This window comes from Camelina sativa, chromosome 1 (assembly GCF_030686135.1).
Source record: "Camelina sativa cultivar CO46 ecotype springtype chromosome 1, ASM3068613v1".
Classification (NCBI taxonomy): Eukaryota; Viridiplantae; Streptophyta; class Magnoliopsida; order Brassicales; family Brassicaceae; genus Camelina; species Camelina sativa.
In genome coordinates this window covers 23598794-23612192 of record NC_141880.1, presented here as the reverse complement: position 1 = coordinate 23612192, position 13399 = coordinate 23598794, and the positions used below count along the sequence as shown (strand labels likewise).

General features: G+C 38.2%; 1 protein-coding gene and 1 long non-coding RNA gene across 3 annotated transcripts; one reads left to right on the top strand and one right to left on the bottom strand.

Moving 5' to 3' along the window:
* Positions 1-920: 920 nt before the first annotated feature.
* Positions 921-4365, bottom strand: LOC147950254 (uncharacterized). Of its 2 annotated transcripts, none has more exons than XR_015563648.1 (6): positions 4160-4365; positions 3935-4030; positions 3283-3506; positions 2802-3198; positions 1545-2563; positions 921-1345 (listed from the first exon to the last, which is right to left on the bottom strand). It is a non-coding gene; the product is annotated as an uncharacterized LOC147950254 (long non-coding RNA). The 2 variants fall into 2 exon arrangements; XR_015563650.1 differs by having other exon boundaries at positions 2885-3019; positions 3417-3506.
* Positions 4366-7891: 3526 nt separating this feature from the next.
* Positions 7892-8320, top strand: LOC104710010 (uncharacterized). The gene has a single exon (XM_010426539.2). It carries the CDS (start codon positions 7892-7894, stop codon positions 8318-8320), a length of 429 nt encoding a protein of 142 aa, XP_010424841.2.
* The last annotated feature ends 5079 nt before the right edge of the window (positions 8321-13399 follow it).

The window sequence follows — 13399 nt, the reverse complement described above, 5'->3', positions numbered from 1 at the left end:
GAATGATTATGACAATTATGAGGCTAAAACAGAAATAGAAACTATGGTAATGCAAGTATTGAACTAATGCAAGGTAAGTAATGAAGAGGATACTAAATGAATGCAACAGAAATGCAACTAGAATGAAACAGGACAAACACAAATCATAAACACAAGTTCTGGGTTGGAACTCGAGCAAGCACTCGATCGAGTGTAGATCGAGTGCAGGGTCGAGCTGGACAAATACGCAAAACAGAGCAACACAAGAAAAACAGAGCAATACAAAAGCAAATCAAACAACGATCAAACAACACGATTTAAACTAGGAAATCAATAAACAAGGAAGGTCTTGAGGAGGGATTCATGGGCTGGACTAATGATTGAGGTCATCTAACTTGGTCAAAAAATCTCAAACAACTTGAGCTAATCTCTAGACATATACTTCTAAGACATGTTTAATCCACTCTCATGGCAAGAAACAATCAAACTCATGCATCTCTAGACTTGTTCTCACAAAGTAAAGAAGCAGGCATTAAGCAATATGTCAAAAATCAAACAAGACTTCTAATCTCTTAGCAAGCGTAATGATAGTCTCTAGATCTAGCCTTATCTATGCTCCTTAGACATTGGTATGATGCTAAGATGCTTGAGATCAGATCCTACCCTCTCAGTTATAGGACCAGCATTAAGAACATCTAGCCTAGAAGATATCTACAAGAATCAAGCTTGACCAAATCAAACAAACCTCAAACACAACCCAGCCTAACCCATCGTCAAGATCCTAAGCAACTACTCACAAGAACACATGATGAACAACAAAGTCATAAACCCAGAAAATGATGAAACTTGCATGATTAGATAGATAAAGCAAAGATCTACAATATTGGAGAAAGAATCAAACTCAAATTCTGAATATTCTGAAAGTTATGAAACCAACAATATTGAAGAATTTAGTCTTTTTTTCTCCTTTTAAAAGAAGTACAAGATCTTAAGAAAATAAAAGTGCAAAAGGAATAATTCTAAAAAGGGTAAAAACTAGGTTTTTGACTATCTAAAAAGCTGGACTCTTTGGTGGCTGCACGTACAAGCCCTTATATAGAAAAAGTAGTGGAAGCCCTAAAAACGCTAAAAGACAAAATAGCCAGGCGGCTCGACCAACTCGACCAGGTGCTCGGTCGAGTGACCGGTCGAGTTGGCTCCTCTTGTGCTCCTCCCACTCAGTCGAGTCCCTTTCAGCACACGGTCGAGTGGGCAGTCGAGTTGGACTCCGGACCTTGGTTCTTCAGCCTTAGCTCCTTTGCTTTCTCCTCATGATTGCTCACTTCTCCTCAGCATTGTTTCCATGCTCCTTAAGCTCCAAAATCACCTGTTTATGCATGAAAAGATGCAAATTCAATGCAACTAAACTCTAATGCAAGAACAATCCTAAAACTATGCAATAATGGTCAAAAAGGATAACAAAGGATGCAAAAGATGTGAATATATTAAGGGAAAACAGGGTGAAATATATGAACATCAGCAGAATATGAGGATGTTTTATGATCGTTTGTGGAGGGTTACTGTACCAGAGCGGGTGAAGACCTTTCTTTGGTTAGTCTCACGTAAGGTTATTATGACCAATACCGAGAGAATGCGTCGTCACTTGAGTGATAATACAGTTTGTCAAGTTTGTCAAGGAGGCCTAGAGATTATTATGCATGTCCTCTGTGATTGCCTTGCGATGGCAGGATTATGGGAACGCCTTGTTCCACTGAGTAAGCAGCGTTTGTTTTTTACACAAACTTTGTTGGAATGGTTGTATGCTAATTTAGAGGGAGGTGACGGTGCAGGACAGCAGTTATGGTCTACTACTTTATCTATTGCGGTTTGGTGGGCGTGGAAATGGCGTTGTAGTGATGTTTTTGGTGAGCATAGAGTATGTCGGGACAGAGTTAAATTTATTCGGGATGCTGCACAGGAGTCGATTGTGGCTCATGAGGTGAGGAAAGGGCCGAGAACTAAGAAGCGCGAGGTGTTAGTACGGTGGTTACCTCTGCAAGGTGGGTGGTGTAAGGTAAATACTGATGGGGCTTCACATGGGAATCCTGGCTTACCAACTGCGGGTGGTGTGCTCAGGAATGAAGATGGGGTATGGTGCACTGGTTTTGCCTTGAATATTGGACGATGCTCAGCTACTCTAGCGGAGCTTTGGGGAGTCTATTATGGGTTAGTTATTGCTTGGGAAAAGCGAGTAGAGAGGGTTGAATTGGAGGTGGATTCAGAGATGGTAGTGGGTTTTCTTAAGGCAGGGATTGGTGATGGTCATCGGCTGTCGTTCCTGGTACGTCTGTGCCATGGCTTTTTCACAAGAGACTGGATAGTCCGGGTGTCGCACGTGTATAGGGAAGCCAACCGTCTTGCGGATGGATTGGCGAACTATGTCTTTAGCTTACCTTTAGGTTTTCATTCTTTTAATAATGCTCCGTCGTTTCTTGAGACTTTGTTGCAAGAGGATGTAACAGGACCTGCGTGTCCTAGAGCTGTACGAATGTAGTTTGAGTTTTACATTTTAATAATACTGGCTGGGAGGTTCACTCCTGGTCCCCTACCAAAAAAAAAAAAGTAATTATCAAAATGAACATTATGATCTTTTTTCAGTTTTTTTTTTTTTTTTTTTTTTTATTGTGAAAAACGAAATCAGTAAACAATCATATGTGTGTCTAAATTCTTTTAAAGGCCCGTGAACATTTAATTTTGATTATTCAAATATCCAAATCAATACCAACAAATAAATAAAACGACTTGATTATCTAGGGTGAAGTTTAGAATAATTCTTTACTAACACAATAGAGGTAAATAAGGTGGTTGACTCGAGAGTCTCTACTGGAACACAGATACGCAAAAAGCTTGTCCGTTTGTGTTGTACCTCAGATCTGTCTCAAACCTTAATGATTTTATCGTAGGTAGAAAAACTTCTTCATTAAGAATCCAATCAACTAATCATCACACAGTCAGATTATAAGAAGCAAAGTCATGTTCAAGATCAGAGGCAGCCTCCCAACTGTGAAGATTTGCAGATGGGAGAAGTAAGTTAGAAACGGCACAATACTATCACATAATGCAGAAAGAAACTCGAATCTCGTTTTTTGATCCATAAACTTAGTAAATACGAAATATTGCAATGAAACATAATAATGTATCGGCTTCATTTGCCACCACCTGAGTCTTTTCCCTCTAAAGCTGCAAAATTCACAAAATCAAACTCTTCAAGAAGACTTCTATCAACAAAAACAAATCGATACCCAAACCAAATAACTAACTAACCTTGACAATATAAGATGTGACTAACGGAGAGAAGTCTTATTTAACCTTCTATATTTTAAGGTGTCATGATTCTAATGATAGGAAATTCATATTCAGGATTCAAGAGCATAAAATAGCAATGTTAAAAGATATGCCTTTTGTAGAATGTTGGTATAGTGCATGATTATTGGCTTTTCTGTGATTCTCTTTGAATATCTCCAGCTAGATCCTTTTTGTCTCAAGCTCTGGAAAACAAATGAACACAAACCCTTAATAGACCAAACATAACAAAAGGTTGTAATATCATAATAGCCTTTGTATCTATAACACAAACATTTTTCTAGAGATGTATAATAGCCTTTGTATATATAACTGAAAAAGATATGATAATCGGCATCGCCCCAGAATAACTCATCTGTTCTAAGGATCTTTTTGTCATTGCATAGTAAATATGTGGGAAGGAAAGGATATAAATAGCATGTTAATCGCCCCAGGCACAGGTTTATAATCAAAGAGAAACAAAACGATTTGCAAAATAAAATTGAAAGAGAATCAAGATCAAAGAACTAATTTTGCCCAAACAATGAATGGAAATCAAAACAAATCTTAAGTCTCTATTAGTGAACGAAAGAGAGAGAGGTAGGGACGATATCTCGATGTATTGATTTGCTACCAGCTGCATTCTCCATGGTTCTAGCTCGATCTGCTGTCGATGATGAGTACACTACGTGACTGGAGAGATGCTGATTTATGAGCATGAGTTTATCATCTTAAAATCATGATGATGACCAGAGAAGAATCCAAAATCAAAACACATCAAGATTCAAAAACGAAATTCCAAATAAATTTGATTTTATGCATTAGAGGACGATTTGGTTTTATGTTGAAATTGAATTACCTTGTTGTAGCCGATAGATCCTTTATACACCAACTGCTTCAAAGTCTGTTCTTTAGATTTATATATGTAGCCGTAATAGATGTGGAATCAGATTCTTTACAACTGCTTCACACCATCAAACCAAATTCCTGGAGTTCTGTGGAATTATTGAATCACTCTTTCACCTTAGAACTGAGGCGGAAAAAAAAAATATTAGGTTTGATGTCTCTTTACATAAACAAGAAAATCAACGGCTGAGATGTTTTGCTCAAAATAAAAAGGAACGACTGGGATTATAACATGTAACCGGGTTAAATTACCGTGTTAAATGACCCGCGTGTTTATCCGATTTCGGTGATTACCTTTTTACCCTTCGTGCAGATGTTTTATTTTGTCTTAATTCCAATGGCATTCTGATGTAGTTTCGTACAAAACTAAGGTACAAAACTAAGGTTAGTTTTATAAACGACTTTACAAATAATAGTAGAGATGAATCTTAATCTATTTTATGTAATGAATCATAAACAACTTAAAGAGTTTTTAAAGACCAGCAGCATACGCAAGTTTGTTAACCTTCTCATTCCCCCTCGTTTTTCGCATTCCTCTTTTGTCTTTTTACCGCCCCCTTTACATGGTTCTTCCTCTTCTTTTCCACTTTTCCTCTTAAGCATCTCTTTGTTACTTGCCTTATCATCTTCTGCAATCTTTGTCTCCATCTCATCATCTTTTCCAATCTCCATCTCCGTCTCATCGTCTTTTCCAATCTCCGTCTCCATCTCATCATCTTGAGTAACATCTACATTATAAACCTAATCTGAGAGAACCAAAGATATCAAATTTAAAGAAACCCACAAAACTCCAATCCAATTTTAACATCAAAGAGTAAACTTACAGTTTTAAGCGGACCAAAACGTTCTGGATCAAACAAGAACTCCTTAAGCTTAGCTGTCCTAGGATTATGAACTCCTTAAACTTTGAGATTGCAAAGAATATAAGAAGTAATGTAAGTATCATAAGACTAACCATTGCACTAATCTCAAAACCTATCAATCACAGCAAACAAGTGAATTCTTTAAGCTGATTATAGATCCAGTTCTCCAAAACCTATCAATCACAACAAAGGTGTCACGCCGTTTCCGATTAACAGCAGGAAACCCCGTTGAAACACCACCCTTTAGCAAAAAACTTGCATAGATGAGCTGCACGTTTTTGTTCTGGTTAGGATAATCTGCCTAAATCATACAAACACAATGACATAATAACTCACAGTTCGTATTGCAGAAAACGTTTCTGATACACAATCAGACATGGTTGCTTGGGCTAATCCATGTGCTTTATAAACAGGAGCAGTCGACGTTTTGTATACAGCTTTTGAGATTTAACCGAGTGAGCAGATGTAACAGTAAGCAAAGATGACCAAAAGTGATTAGCATAAAGAAAATTTCTAGAAGAAATGATAGTACATAGAGGATTTACCAACTAAAACTGAAACAGAAAGCATCAATAGACCAAGCACATGTGCAAGTTGAGGAGAGATAGTTAAAAGAATGCAGATTGTTCCAAATAAGCTACAAAAAGGGATAATGCATTAGTCACAAGAACTGGCATTCCAATGGTAAACAACAACAAGCAAAACAAACATTGGTCATACAAAACAAAGCATACCTTCTGGATTAAAACCCTTCTGAAATTCTGAGCTCTTAAGGTAGCCATAACGTTTTCCCAGGTAGCATTCATGTTAGTCGTAAAAGCAACAGTTAAGATGGGTTCCAACGAGTACAAAACACGATAATAATTACCAAATTAAGATATATGATAAGCTGAGTGAAGTAGCGCATTTGATAATGAAGAGGATAAACCAACAATTTATTACATGGTCAGTATACTTCCGTCTTCCTTTGTAAACCCTTCTAAAAGAGCCTTCACCAACGAGCTCTATCACATGATAATCCTCTCTCCTTCCACTGATTCACATCCTTATCGAACCGATACATCTTTGATTTCCTTTCGATTCACAAACAAACCAAAAAGAAATCAGTCAAACATCTCTAAGAAGACCATCGCTCATCACCAAGAGCTAAACCCTATTAATTCGATCAGATTTAGTTGACCTAGATCAAACAAAATGAAATGAAAATAAACAGAGCAATGGAGAAATAGACTTACGTGTTTATGCCGGAAAAAGCAATCAATTGAATCGATAATCATTGAAAACTGAGTTCACGGTTTGAATCGATTCACCGTTTCATCGAGAGAGGAAAGTGAGAGATAGTCAGGAAAAGAAAGAAGAAATGCAAATGGTTACTCAAAATTGACAAAAATTTAAAAAATGGGTTGAACAAAATTGGCTTGAATAATATTCAACTTATTCATCTCCAGGAATAGTAGTTGAACAAGTTGAAAATGTTCAACTTGAATAAAAAGTTGAATATTACCTCTTCAACCTTTTCAATGCAAATGGTGAAAATTGGTTGAATAATTTTTTTCAAGCCGTTCAATCTCTTCAACAATGCAACCATTTGCAACCTAAGAAAATTTTTTTTTTATCTTTTGTATTTAATCAATATCCAACCAAAATTAGCCACATATCGTTTCTTTAGGATTGCTTCCCCTCCTCCTCAGAGCAACAATTCTCAGTTAATGGGCTAATTTTTTGGGTTTTTCAAAAAAAAAGATAAATTGGTTGAACAACCCAATAAGAACAGTAGTGGACATGCTCTAACGGACCTAACTGACTTATATTAAATACAAAATGTTATACTCGTAGACCAAATCATTTCTCTTAACCGTTTGAAGCTTTTGAGTAGTAAGTCAAACGAAGACGTGTGATTTATGTCAACTATGTAAGCTAAGTAATATTCCTAACCAAACGTGTGATTTACTCACCCTTCAACAAAATTGTTTTTCTTGCAGGGAAATTAAGTGGGTAGAAGTTGAGGTTAAGGAACCGAATAGGATGTTTTCGTATTGTTTTGCAAAATCTATGTTTTCTTTGCTCGTTTGTTTTCGCATTCAAAACAGATCCAACTGTTTTTAATTTGTGTTTTATTGATTTGTAAAAATTATAATAAGTATTAAATCGAATTATTTTCATATATATTTTCGCACAAGTGGAGCTGGTACGGTCTAGTCCGAGCCAGCACAACGCCGTGTACGTACCGAGGGTTGCAAAGGGATGTACGTAGCGGGTAGACGGCTGCTGGTGGAATGGCTGGAGAATGTAATTTGTTGGTGGAACCTTGGTCGAATCATAGGCAGTTGTATCATTGTGACGATCTCCGGGCCGGTCCGCGGTTAGTCCGACCATGTGGATGGTTCGGGTGCGTTACATTCATCACAATCCACAGCCCCAAGAGAAAGCAAACTGGAACAAATGATGCATGCACTGATGGAAAATCAGAAGAAAAATGCCACTGAGGTGAATGTCAAGATCGATAGCATGTATTCGGAGCTGAATGGGTGAATGGGAGAATACGAAAAGCTGAAATCAGTAGTAGGAGAGCTTCAGGTCAGACTCCCTTTCATCGAAGTAGTACGGATGGTTCCATCTCTTAAAAAGTATGTGAAGGAGATCTTCACTGATAGGCTCAGTTTGGAGAAAGGAGTTATGTATCCACGCAAGAATGCAGTTCAATGCTCCAAAATCGAATGCCAGCAAAATGTGGAGATCCAAGAGCATTTACGCTGCCTTGCATAATAGGAGATTTCAAGTTCAATAATTGCCTCTTGGACTTAGGGGCAAGCGTGAGCCTGATGCCACTCAGCGTTGCAACGCGACTTGGACTATACTCCTTCAAGCCGACCCAAGTCAAAATCTTAGTCCTAGTTGATCGCTCTACCCGACATCCAGAAGGGGTATTGGAGAACCTACCAATGCAAATTGGGAACTTCTACATACCTACTGATTTCATTGTTTTGAAACTTGACGAAGAATCTCAAGAACGCATTATGCTTGGAAGACCCTTCCTGGCCACTGCGGGTGCAATGATAAACGTTCGAGAGGACAAAATTGATTTGCACATGGATGATTTGGTCTTGAGATTCAATTTGGAGAGAGTAGCTAAGAAACCCACCATCGATGGCCAAACCTTATGGATTGACACCATAGAAGATATAGCAGATGAGATCTCTGAAGAAGTATGTTCGAATGAGCACCTGGTCGTAGCTAGGGTACTTGACTAAAGAGACCGTGAAGATGGCAGAAACACTTGATGCTGCAGCAAATTTGGAATGCAAAGTCCTTTTTGTTAATTTGCAAGCTGGACTGACCGATCCCAACATCGCACTGACCGATCCGGCTCCTTCTGCGGAAATTACCGATAAGCGCAATGGAACAATTGTTCCTGATTTTGGATCAGTCGATCCCGAAACCAGCTTTGAGACCAAAGAACACCAGGAGGACTGGAGCAAGCTCAAGGCTCCAAAATTGGACTTAAAGACACTCCCAGAAGGGCTCAGGTACGCTTATCTTGGACCAAACTCCACATATCCGGTAATTATTAACTCTAACCTGAATAATGTTGAGACCGCACTCTTGCTCTGCGAGTTGAGAAAATATAGAAAAGCTTTAGGCTATTCCTTAGATGACAATTCAGGTATATCACCAGAGTTATGCTCTCACCGCATTCACCTTGAGGATCCTTCCAAATCTTCTATAGAACATCAACGAAGGTTGAACCCAACCATAAAAGAGGTGGTGAAAAAGGAGATCCTCAAACTGTTGGGCGCCGGAGCCATCTTCCCAATCTCCTACAGCACTTAGGTGAGTCTGGTCCATGTGATACTAAAGAGAGGAGGGGTGACGGTAGTTGTAAATGAAAAGAATGAGTTGATCCCCACCAGAACAGTCACAGGACAACGAATGTGCATCGACTACCGTAAGTTCAATGCAGCCACCAGGAAGGATCACTTTCCCATTCAATTCATCGACCAAATGCTTGAACACTTAGCCAATCACCCTTATTACTGCTTTCTGGAGGGCTACTCTGGCTTCTTTCAAATTCTGATCCACCCGGATGATCAGGAGAAGATAACATTCACGTGCCCTTACGACACATTCGCTTATCGACGGATGCCTTTTGGGTTATGCAATGCCCCATCTACCTTCCAGTGTTGCATGAGGTCCATCTTTTCTGACTTAATTGAGGATATCATGGAGGTATTTATGGATGATTTCTCAGTCTATGGTTCATCTTTATCTTTGTGTTTGTCTAATCTGTGCAAGTTTCTTCAACGTTGTGTGGACAAACACGTTGTTCTGAATTGGGAAAATGCCATTTTATGGTCACTGATGGGATTTTTCTTGGTCATCGGATTTCTGAGAAAGGGATAGAGGTTGACAAGGCCAAGATTGAGGTGATGTCCAGTCCAAAGCCACCTAAAACAGTGAAAGATATACGTAGCTTCCTCGGCCATACTGGATTCTATTGATGGTTTTATAAAGGATTTTTCCAAAATTTCCAAGCCACTCACCCAGCTATTGTGTAAAGATATCTCGTTTGAGTTTAATGTGGAGTTTCTAGAGGCCTTCCTCACAATTTAGCAAGCACTGATATCAGCTCCAGTAGTCCAACCACCCGATCGGAATCTGCCCTTTGAAGTTATGTGCGACAAAAGTGATTTTGCTGTTGGATAAGTTTTGGGACAGCGCAAAGATAATAAGCTACATGTTGTTTACTATGCAAGCAGGACACTTGATGGAGCACAGACCAAGTATGACCAACGGTGAAGAACAACCGCCTTTGACGACAACAGAGAATATCAGAGTGGTGAACTCCAACATCAACAACGATGGACTCGACGATGGCTCTTAACAGCTTTTGAGATTTAACCGAGTGAGCAGATGTAACAGTAAGCAAAGATGACCAAAAGTGATTAGCATAAAGAAAATTTCTAGAAGAAATGATAGTACATAGAGGATTTACCAACTAAAACTGAAACAGAAAGCATCAATAGACCAAGCACATGTGCAAGTTGAGGAGAGATAGTTAAAAGAATGCAGATTGTTCCAAATAAGCTACAAAAAGGGATAATGCATTAGTCACAAGAACTGGCATTCCAATGGTAAACAACAACAAGCAAAACAAACCTTGGTCATACAAAACAAAGCATACCTTCTAGATTAAAACCCTTCTGAAATTCTGAGCTCTTAAGGTAGCCATAACGTTTTCCCAGGTAGCATTCATGTTAGTCGTAAAAGCAACAGTTAAGATGGGTTCCAACGAGTACAAAACACGATAATAATTACCAAATTAAGATATATGATAAGCTGAGTGAAGTAGCGCATTTGATAATGAAGAGGATAAACCAACAATTTATTACATGGTCAGTATACTTCCGTCTTCCTTTGTAAACCCTTCTAAAAGAGCCTTCACCAACGAGCTCTATCACATGATAATCCTCTCTCCTTCCACTGATTCACATCCTTATCGAACCGATACATCTTTGATTTCCTTTCGATTCACAAACAAACCAAAAAGAAATCAGTCAAACATCTCTAAGAAGACCATCGCTCATCACCAAGAGCTTAACCCTATTAATTCGATCAGATTTAGTTGACCTAGATCAAACAAAATGAAATGAAAATAAACAGAGCAATGGAGAAATATACTTACGTGTTTATGCCGGAAAAAGCAATCAATTGAATCGATTCACCGTTTCATCGAGAGATGAAAGTGAGAGATAGTCGGGAAAAGAAAGAAGAAATGCAAATGGTTACTCAAAATTGACAAAAATTAAAAAAATGGGTTGAACAAAATTGGCTTGAATAATATTCAACTCATTCATCTCCAGGAATAGTAGTTGAACAAGTTGAAAATGTTCAACTTGAATAAAAAGTTGAATATTACCTCTTCAACGTTTTCAATACAAATGGTGAAAATTGGTTGAATAATTTTTTTCAAGCGGTTCAATCTCTTCAATCATACAACCATTTGCAACCTAAGAATTTTTTTTTATCTTTTATATTTAATCAATATCCAACCAAAATTAGCCACATATCGTTTATTTAGGATTGCTTCCCCTCCTCTTCAGAGCAACAATTCTCAGTTAATGGGCTAATTTTTTGGGTTTTTCAAAAAAAAAAGATAAATTGGTTGAACAACCCAATAAGAACAGTAGTGGACATGCTCTAACGGACCTAACTGACTCATATTAAATACAAAATGTTATACTCGTAGACCAAATCATTTCTGTTAACTGTTTGAAGCTTTTGAATAGTAAGTCAAACGAAGACGTGTGATTTATGTCAACTATGTAAGCTAAGTAATATTCCTAACCAGATGTGTGATTTACTCACCCTTCAGCACAATTGTTTTTCTTGCAGGGAAATTAAGTGGGTAGAAGTTGAGGTTAAGGAACCGGATAGGATGTTTTCGTATTGTGTTGCAAAATCTATGTTTTCTTTGGTCGTTTGCTTTCGCATTCAAAACAGATCCAACTATTTTTAATTTGTGTTTTGTTGATTTGTAAACATTATAATAAGTAATAAATCCAATTATTTTCATATATATTTTCGGACAAGTGGAGCTGGTATGGTCTAGTCCGGGCCAGCACAACGCCATGTACGTACCGAGGGTTGCAAAGGGATGTACGTAGCGGGTAGACGGCTGCTGGTGGACTGGCTGGAGAACCTAATTCGTTGGTGGAACCGTGGTCGAATCATAGGCAGTTGTATCATTGTGACGATGATGTTCATATATTTTACCCTGTTTTCCCTTAATATATTCACATCTTTTGCATCTTTTGCTATCCATTTTGACCATTATTGCATAGCTTTAGGACTGTTCTTGCATTAGAGTTTAGTTGCATTGCATTTGCATCTTTTCATGCATAAGCAGGTGATTTTGGAGCTTAAGGAGCATGGAAACAATGCTGAGGAGAAGTGAAGCAATCATGAGGAGAAAGCAAGAGAGCTAAGGCTGAAGAACCAAGGTCCGGAGTCCAACTCGACTGCCCACTCGACCAGACACTCGACTGTGTGCTGAGAGGAACTCGACCGAGTGGGAGGAGCACAAGAGGAGCCAACTCGTCCGGTCACTCGACCGAGCACCAGGTCGAGTTGGTCGAGCCGCCTGGCTATTTTGTCTTTTAGCGTTTTTAGGGCTTCCACTACTTTTTCTATATAAGGGCTTGTACCTGCAGCCACCCAAAAGAGTCCAGCTTTTTAGAGAGTCAAAAACCTAGTTTTTACCTTTTTGGGAATTATTCTTTTTGCACTTTAATATTTTAGATCTTGTACTTCCTTGAAGGAGAAAAACAAAGAATTCTTGGATTTTGTTGGTTCCATAACTTTCAAGATATTAAGAATTCGTGTTTGATTCCTTCTTCAATATTGTTGATCTTTGCTTTATCTATCTAATCATGCAAGTTTCATCATTTTCTGGGTTTATGACTTTTATGTTCATCATGTGTTCTTGTGAGTAGTTGCTTAGGATCTTGAGGATGGGTTAGGCTGGGTTGTGTTTGAGGGTTGTTTGATTTGGTCAAGCTTGTTTATTGTAGATCTCTTCTAGGCTAGATGTTCTTAATGCTGGTCCTATAAATGAGAGGGTAGGATCTGATCTCAAGCATCTTAGCATCATACCAATGTCTAAGGAGCATAGATAAGGCTAGATCTAGAGACTATCATTAGGCTTGCTAAGAGATTAAAAGTCTTGTTTGATTTTTGACATATTGCTTAATGCATGTTTGTGTAGATTCTTTACTTTGTGAGAACAAGTCTAGAGATGCATGAGTTTGATTGTTTCTTGCCATGAGAGTGGATTAAACATGTCTTAGAAATATATGTCTACAGATTAGCTCAAGTTGTTTGAGATTTGTTGAACAAGTTAGATGACCTCAATCATAGTCCAGCCCATGAATCCCTCCTCAAGACCTTCCTTGTTTATTGATTTCTTAGCTTAAATCTTGTTGTTTGATCGTTGTTTGATTTTCTTTTGGTATTGCTCTGTTTTTCTTGTGTTGCTCTGTTTTGCGTATTTGTCCAGCTCGACCATGCACTCGATCAGCACTCGATCGAGTGCTTGCTCGAGTTCCAACCCAGAACTTGTGTTTATGATTTGTGTTTGTCCTGTTTCACTCTAGTTGCATTTCTGTTGCATTCATTTAGTATCCTGTTTATTACTTACCTTGCATTAGTTCAATACTTGCATTATCATAGTTTCTATTTCTGTTTTAGCTTCATAATTATCATATTCATTCGGTTCCATTTGCATTTAGCTCCTAGTTCTTGTAGTTTTACTTTCTGCATTTTACATTTCA